This window comes from Babylonia areolata, chromosome 9 (assembly GCF_041734735.1).
Source record: "Babylonia areolata isolate BAREFJ2019XMU chromosome 9, ASM4173473v1, whole genome shotgun sequence".
Classification (NCBI taxonomy): Eukaryota; Metazoa; Mollusca; class Gastropoda; order Neogastropoda; family Buccinidae; genus Babylonia; species Babylonia areolata.
Window position 1 is genome coordinate 8,034,810 of NC_134884.1, and position 8,931 is coordinate 8,043,740.

The window sequence follows — 8,931 nt, forward strand, 5'->3', positions numbered from 1 at the left end:
AGGGAAGGTAGACTATTTTGGGAAAAGTTAGGTTTTAAGGCCAGACTTGAAAGAGCTGAGTGTGGAGACCTGACGAAGCGAAAGAGGAAGTTCATTCCAATTAGAAGGTCCAGAGACAGAGAAAGAACGGCGGCCAACAGTCGAGTTTTGAATGTGGGTATGCATAAACGGAGTGGATCTGAAGTCGATGGTAGAGAGCGAGATGGAGCGTAGAGGTGAAGGCAGCCACAGAGATAGGACGGGGCAAAGTTGTGAATACATTTATAACATAGAGTGCTGATCTTGTGTGTGTGTGTGTGTTATGTGTGTGTGTGTGTGTGTGTGTGTGTGTTCAGGTTGGAGAAGGCATGCAGAAACTCCATGACAGAAAGAACATCGGCAAGATCCTGCTGGATCCCAGCAAGGAACCGGCGCCCAAGGTAATCAACTCTGCGCCGAATCCCTCCTCTCTCTAACATCCCCCCCCCCCCCACCGCCTAAAAAAAATGTGGGTGTGCAAAAACAATATGTAATCATAATGATGATACAACAGAAAGGTTTAGTCATTTCCTGCACTTGTTTTCCTCTACTATCATGTTGTACAGGAAAAATAGATACATACATACATACATACATACATAGATAGACAGATAGATATGTAGATAGATACATAGATACATAGATAGATGGATGAATGGATGGATGGATAGATGGGTGGATGGATGGGTAGATAAACAGGTGAATAGATAGATACATTGTTTTTCTTTCTAAAATACCTTCATGTGCTGTTGTATGCCATTTTGCACTATTGTGTACAGTTTCATGAAAGGCGATTATAGTCCATTATATGGTAATGTACAGTAGTGGTAATGGTGGTAGAAGTAGTGGTAGTAGTAGAAGTAGTAGTAGTATTGTTATTGACATTAATCATTATTATCATTATCTTTATTATTATGAGAGGATGAGACAAACTTTATCAATTCAAACAAGAAAAATTTGCTCAGAATGCATTATCGCAACATAGACAAGCAAACAAGGGAAACATAATTGTTCAAACAGATTTTGACAAAGAGAACAATGACAAGAATGTAAAAGCGTTGCATGCATCGTTTCACACATTCACTCCACACATTGCAGGTAATATATCTTAAATATTCTTCTTGATATATATATATATATCTTTAATATATAAACAGAAAGGATCAGCCAGCATATTTATGATATATACCATACTGTATTGCATGTTTATTCAAGACTTTAAGACTCTTTGTTGGCTTCAAATGGAAGAATTTGGAATGCACAAAGGGTATCAACATTCTTCTTCTTCGTTCATGGGCTGCAACTCCCACGTTCACTCGTATGTACATGAGTAGGCTTTTACATGTATGACAGTTTTCACCCTGCCATGTAGGCAGCCATACTCCGTTTTCGGGGGTGTGCATGCTGGGTATGTTCTTGTTTCCATAACCCATGGAACACTGACGGGATCTTCAGCATGCATATTTGATTTTCTGCTTGCGTGTGCACACGAGGAATCGAAATGATTATGGAGTTACGACACATATACTTTGAACAACTGAAACAATGATTCCTCCCTGTTCTCCGACAGCCACAGGGCAAGGGAGCGGCGGAGCAACAGGCGGAGAGCACGGACAATGCAGGGGGAGATAAACCCGATGCCACTGTCAATGGGGAGCAGTAGCAGGATCACAGTGACAGGTGGGAACCGTTCAGATGTGTGTGTGTGTGAATGGAATAGAATAGAATACTTTTTATTGTCGTAAAACCTTAAGGTTTATAAGACACAATGAAACATAAACATGAGCATATTAAGAAGAGAAACATTCATGAACAAATTTCGCCAGCCTTGGCTGTATTTCTATTAGAAGGATCAGTTCACTTGGCTTTACATTTGGCCGACATATATCGATTAGGAATCTGTGTCTGTAAGTATTGTACTTTACACAATTGTCTAAAAGGTGAATCTCATCTTCTAAACTGTTACAAGTATCACACAGTCTTTGTTCTTTCGGTGTATTTTTATATCTTCCCTGTTCGATTTGTAAGTCATGGGTGCTGATTCGTAACATGGTCAGTGCTTTCCTGTGTTGTGTATTTGCTGTATTCTTTAAATACGGTTCAATTTTATAATTTGTGTGTGTGTGCGTGTGTGTGTACGTGTGTGTTGCCAGGTACAAGGCCCATTTCTATTCTTATTTGAGATCATATACCACTTATCTTTCATTGTGTTCTATTTTAATATGATTACTTTTTAAAATGTTTTTGGCAAAGAGAAACAGGCTTGATCAGTGTGTTGGGTTTATGCATAAGTCAGGTATATGCTCACTTTTTCTACTGTATTTTCTTAATTCTTTTTCTAAAGCAGATGTGGTGTAACATGAACTGACCAGTCTGCATGCTTTTTTTGACACCTTGAAACTGAAGTTTCTTTCAAGTTTACCTTGACTCACTCGTCAGGTGATATGAGTAACAGACTGCAGTAATGAGATCATTTTTGTGGCAAACCTGTGCAGTACCGTAAAGTTCGGTCTATAAGCCGCGACCTTTTCTCCCAGCTTCAACCTCTGCGGCTAATACAATGATGTGGCATATTTGAGGATTTTAACGATCCCAGGAGTTCTTGTCTAAGAAGCTTCCCTTCAACTTCTTCACCTTCACCTCACCTTCACCTCTCCCGTAGTCTGGGTTCAGACCGTTGGGGCACCGCTGCTGACCTGGCCACCACCCCTCTCCACTTTTCACGGTTTTCTGATTTCCTCAGGGCGTCACCGAGCGTCAAGCCTGTCCACCCCCGGATGTTGTCTTCCCATCTCTTCTTCTGCCGTCCTCTTCTTCTGCCTCCTTGTACGGTGCCTTGTAGGAACGTTTTGGCAAGACCAGATGATCGGGAGATGTGTCCATACCACCTAAGTTTGCGTTTTTTCACTATGGACAGAAGGTCTTCGTAGGGTCCAATACTTTGCTTGATTCTGTTCTTCACTTCCGTGTTAGTGATGTGGTCTCTGTAGGGGATGCCAAGTAGTCTACGAAAGCATCTCATCTCGACAGCTTGGATTCTTCTCTCGATGTCTGCAGTCAGGGTCCAAGTCTCGCATCTTCAACTCACCAAAATCATGATTTCTGTCCATTAATTTTTGGATGAGCTTCAGGTTAGTGTGCTAGCTGTTCACAATTTAAAAATCGAATCCGCACACATTAAAGCCTTCAGATCAGCATTCAGGTCTACTCTGCTCAAGCGCACACCCTCATCATGCTGAAAACACGACAAAATGCCTATGAGGCAGCCTTCAAATTGAAGGCGATCGACCTAGCAGACAACAGTGCAAGCGACGAACGAGCAGCGACCTCCACCTTACGTTCATGTTCATCAAGTAAAAGTGAGGCTGAAGTCTGACAATATGGTGGAGAAAGCTGTGCTGGTTCTCTTCAACTCAGACACTGAAGACGAAGATTTCAGTGGATTCAGTGAGCAGGACGTCAAATAAATTTGACTATCCCTAAATTATGGATCTTATTTTCGTTGTGTTTATTTTGTGTGTGTGTGTGTGGCACAGCTTTTCTGTATTATCGGTATGTGTTCCGGTACCGGTAATAAGTGCAACTTATAAGCCAGTGCGGCTTATGTGTGTATGAAGATAAATTTTTTTCAAAATTTAGCGGTTGCAGTTTATATACCAGTGCACTCAGTAGACCAAACTTTATGGTAATTTGATCGTTTTTGTGGCAAAACTGTTCATTAATGTGATCCTTTTTGTAGCAAAAAATAATGTGCAGTAAAGTGATCTCTGTTTTTTTTTCGTGGCAAAACAATGCAGTAATATCATTTTCGTGGCAAAACTATGAAACAGTGTGATTATTTTTGTGACAAAACTACGCACGAGTGTGATCATTATTGTGGCAAAACCGTGCAATAATGTGATCATTTCTTTGTGTGTGGTCATTTCAGATTCTGTTGTGCTGCTACAGTGACCACCCTTGGACTGCAGTCACATCGCCCATGTAAAGAACCAGGTAAACGCGGACGGATGCTGCCTTTGTTTGGCGAGCCTTGGTCAAGTCTGCCTATGGATATATTAGTCAATTACCTTTTTCTTTTCTTTTCCGCTGTACCTAGCTCTTAGTTGTGACTGCTTCAAATATTCCAGCTTCGTAAATATTGCTTCAAGTTATAGTACAAACTTGCATGCATGGGTGAGCATATTTACACAGTTCGTACACACAATCACTTGCTGACGTTTGCGTATATGAAAACACATTGATTGACCATGCACACACCCAGTCATTCTGAAACAAATACACAAAGAATCTCGTGTTGTGAGGTATTATTCTATTTGGAAACGTTGGACCATTTGTGATTTCTTTACGAAAACCTGTTCCATATAGCAATGAACAGGTCTTACCAAGAGACTGTGTTCTTGAAATGTCAAGTATCGCTGTAAGACTAGAATATCCACTCACCAAGAATGTGTGTGTGTGTGTGTGTGTGCGTGTGTACATTGCTTTGAGAGATAGTTTTCAAAATCTATGGAGACATGCTCTAGAGGCGAGTAGTAAATGTTTGTTTTATCGAAATTTCAAAAGTGGATTTGGTAGAGAAAAATATATAAGTCAAATGCCTGATAATTATGTTATCAGCTTCTTCAGATTTCGAAGTAGTAATCATAAGCTGGAAATAGAAACAGGGAGACACAAAGGCATACCACAAGAGTTACGGCTTTGTAAGGTTTGTAACATGTCTGTGATTGGTGATGAGTTTCATTTTATAATGGAATGTCCCAATTATGATCAGTTACGAAATAGATATGTTCCTAAAAAATATTTGTCTCCAAAATGAATGTGTGAGAGCATTTTTTGATTTAAAAAAAAAAATCATAGTGGCATTTACAAAATTTTGAGTTTTGGACTTTAAAGAATTAAATACCCTTTCACAAAGATCTTTCACAATATTTCTTTCTTTTTTTTTTTTCTTAAAAAATCAAGCATTGCGAGCTCAGTGCCAAGTCTGCCACCAAGAACGCCCAGGTTGCACAAGCCGTTTTTGTAATTAAAAGACTGTCGAACAGTTTCCTGACATGGAAAGAGCATCAAGATGACTATACCTCAGGGCTGTTTGACCAGCATCCTGACGTATCTTTTTTTACCACCTGCATATGAAGGGCAAGAGCTGCTGAACCCAGGCAAGGCAGAATTTTTATTTCTTTTAACACCACCCCCTATACCCGATTGGTTGGCTGGATGCTAGCCTTTTTGTACAAGACTACAAGCTGTGAGCCTTCAGTAGAGCAGTATGCTGTTATCTATTTACAACAGCAAGGACAGCATCACTATAATTTTATCTGTGTTTAATAACAGGTGGTAGTACTAGTCAGCAATTTGCCTGCTCAGTATCAGTATCGGCATCAGTAGCTCAAGGAGGCATCACTGCGTTCGGTCAAATCCATATACGCTACACCACCAATCAGATGCCTGACCAGCAGCGTAACCCAACGCGCTTAGGCCTTGAGGAAAAACAAAATTTAGATAAAAAAAATATATATATATATAAAATAAAATAATAAAAAATTAAATAACAATAAAATAAATAAAATAAAGTAAAAATAACAACAACAACAACAACAAAAAATAAATAAATAATTTCTTTTTTAAAGAATAAATAAATAAATAAATAAATGAAATTTAAAAAAACAAAAATGAATAAAAAATAAAGAAAGAAAGAAAGAAAGAAAGAAAAAAGGATAAATACGTAAAAAATACTACTACTGCTAATAATAATATTTAAAAGGCGCAAAATCTTGATTAAGTCAACTCTAGGCGCACACATACACACTCCTGAGAATAGCTTGACCTTCAGAGGAGCTAACGGGCTGATATCTTCAATAATTCACAGTCTGCAAGAACAACAGGGTTGTTTATCTTTAATAACGGATGACCATTTATTCAGTACAAATTGTGTGACATTATCAAGACCAGCAGTGCTCTTTACCAAATATACCAGTGTGACGTCCATCGCCTGCTTAAGATGTATCGACATCAGGTCAGGACTTTCATTAAAAGATTTTCCCATTGTCCTGTACATCTATAACTGCTTTGCATTGTGGTACTGTTTGATCCATATGTACCAACGGCAGATGCATTTACATGCTGACAGTAGCAAGAATACCTGTGATTTTGATCTTTATCTGTAACTGTGAATGACTGTTTATATAATTACATACCGCATGACATGAGCAAGAACACGAGTTCTCTTCAACAGTGGATGACTGTTTATATAATCACATACCGCATGACATGAGCAAGAACACGAGTTCTCTTCAACAGTGGATGACTGTTTATATAATCACATACCGCATGACATGAGCAAGAACACGAGTTCTCTTCAACAGTGGATGACTTTTTATATAATCACATACTGCATGAATACCATTTCTTTTTAACAGTGAATGACTTAATATAATCATAAACTGCATGACATGAGCAAGAACACCAGCGCTCTTTACACTTATTTGTGGGACAGCTGTATTACAAGGAGCCAAGATCCAAAAACCATCAAAGCTTTATTCTTTAGGAACATTTTGTTAACTCACTCCGGACTATGGAACGCTATAGCGTTCTTGACGTAAGGCAGCGTTCCGGATGATGGAACGCTATAGTGGTTTCGACAATTGAAAAATTTTCCATGTTTTCCTCATGGGGTAGCATAACCATCGCAGCTGCACCGGGCATTGCGAACGTGTCAAGGGTCGAATGGAAAGTTTCTTCATGAGATTCGTAACAACACACTCCACAGCGAGCCAGTGAGTTCAGGACCCCACACGACAAGCTAATCTGCGAACGTATTGAAAATGGCGTAGCAGGCAATGCAAGTGGAAATTTTTTGAGCAAACCAGATCACGACAGCGGCTTTTACCGCTGCTGAAGTGATTGGAATGCTTCAAACTGAAGGTTTTGACATCAACGAGGATGATGAAGATGTTGAATAAAGTATCTGCTGTGAAGAAAGCTACCAGCAAGAAGGTACTGATAGTGACACAGCTTCTGAGAGCAGTGAAGAGGGAGGGGGGGTGGGCGTTCACACGATGTGAAGAGAGGGGTCAGGTGGGTCAAGTACAGTGACTTTCATTCAGTTACTTAATGTTTTGTATTTTTTGCGATTTTTTTTTTTCCTAACCCTAACAAATGGGTCGTCTGTAGGGAAAAGCAAGGGAGAAAACTGTTTGTCCGGAGTGAGTTAAGCGGGTGTTCACCTGCCACTGAACCAAAGCAGGCATTCAGTGCCATCACACTGGATGGCCACAAGGCATCGTCAGAGAACCATGTGAAGATGATGCTCTTGCTCCTGGCAGCAAGTGTTTGTTTGACACAGTTGATAATGTGATCAATGAGAGTTGGACACGGTTGATAATGTGGTTGATAAGTTAGACATGGTTGACGGTGTGGTCATTGGACATGGTTGGACATGGTTGATAATGTGATAAATAAGTTGGACATGGTTGATAATGTGACCAATGAGTTGGACATGGTTGATAATGTGATCAATAAGTTGGACATGGTTGATAATGTGATCAATGAGTTGGACATGGTTGATAATGTGATCAATAAGTTGGACATGGTTGATAATGTGACCAATGAGTTGGACATGGTTGATAATGTGATCAGTGAGTTGGACATGGTTGATGATGTGATAAATAAGTTGGACATGGTTGATAATGTGATCAATGAGTTGGACATGGTTGATAATGTGATCATTGAGTTGGACATGGTTGATAATGTGATCAATGAGTTGGACATGGTTGATAATGTGATCAATAAGTTGGGCATGGTTGATAATGTGATCAATAAGTTGGACATGGTTGATAATGTTATCATTGAGTTGGACATGGTTGATAATGTGATCAATGAGTTGGACATGGTTGATAATGTGATCAATGAGTTGGACATGGTTGATAATGTGATCAGTAAGTTTGGCATGGTTGATAATGTGATCAATAAGTTGGACATGATTGATGATGTGATCAATGAGTTGGACATGATTGATAATGTGATTGATAAGTTAGACATGGTTGAAGATGTGATCGATAAGTTAGACATTGTTGATGATATTGATGAGCTGTGCATGGTTGTTAATGTGATCGGTGAGACGGACATTGTTGACAATGCAATTGACCAGTTGTACATGGCTGTTAAAGCAATCGATCCTGTGACTAACAGAAAAATGATCATGATGGTGCAGGTTTTTTGGGTTTTTTTTTGTTTTTTTTGTTTGATTATTTGTTGTAATTGTTCTATTATGAATTTGGACCATTTGTTGTTATTGTGTGACTGTTGACAAATAACAAAAACGAAAAAGGAAGTCAAAGTGACAGCAGTGAAAAATGCCTTTGATTAAGAAATGTTAGACCTTGCTCTAATTTCTCTAGTTTGATCTGTTCAGTGAAGATAACGAAAATCATCTAAACAGACACAGCTCATGCTGATTCTTGTATTTCGATTCTTCAGTGGGAGAGTGTGTATATTTAGGTGGGTGGTGTGGGGGGCAGAGGGGGGTGGGTGGGGTGCGGGGGGGCTTTATAATCAGCCTTCAGTGAATACACAGCATTGTCACCCGACACACACACGTCCCCAGCCATCTGATGGTGAACGTCATGAAGAGCTAAACAGGAGTCGACACAGATTTTTTTTTTTTTTTTTTTTTTTTTTCCTTTTAGCTTTTAACACACAGCTGCAGATCCTTTGCTGAAGCATATTCAAACAAAACAAATAGACATAAGTTAAGCTTTAATGTGCAGTGACTAAGGCATTGATTAGCAGTGACCAAGACGTTAAATGAGCAGTGACCAATATATTAATTAGCAGTGACCAATACATTAATTAGCAGTGACCAATACATTAATTAACAACGTGGGGTGCTGGGTTCCACAGGGCAGTCAGAGA

The 8,931-nt window shown here is 39.3% G+C and overlaps 1 protein-coding gene across 2 annotated transcripts in view; it reads left to right on the forward strand.

Moving 5' to 3' along the window:
• The window catches only part of LOC143286037 (synaptic vesicle membrane protein VAT-1 homolog-like), a 112,458-nt gene extending 103,915 nt beyond the window's left edge, over window positions 1-8,543 (forward strand). For both annotated transcript variants that reach the window (XM_076593559.1, XM_076593560.1), the window contains 3 exons: window positions 336-419; window positions 1,589-1,698; window positions 3,947-8,543. In XM_076593559.1, coding sequence (XP_076449674.1) covers window positions 336-419; window positions 1,589-1,681 — 177 coding nt within the window. In that variant the 3' untranslated portion in view covers window positions 1,682-1,698; window positions 3,947-8,543. The remainder of the gene's footprint in view (window positions 1-335; window positions 420-1,588; window positions 1,699-3,946) is intronic.
• Window positions 8,544-8,931: the final 388 nt, after the last annotated feature.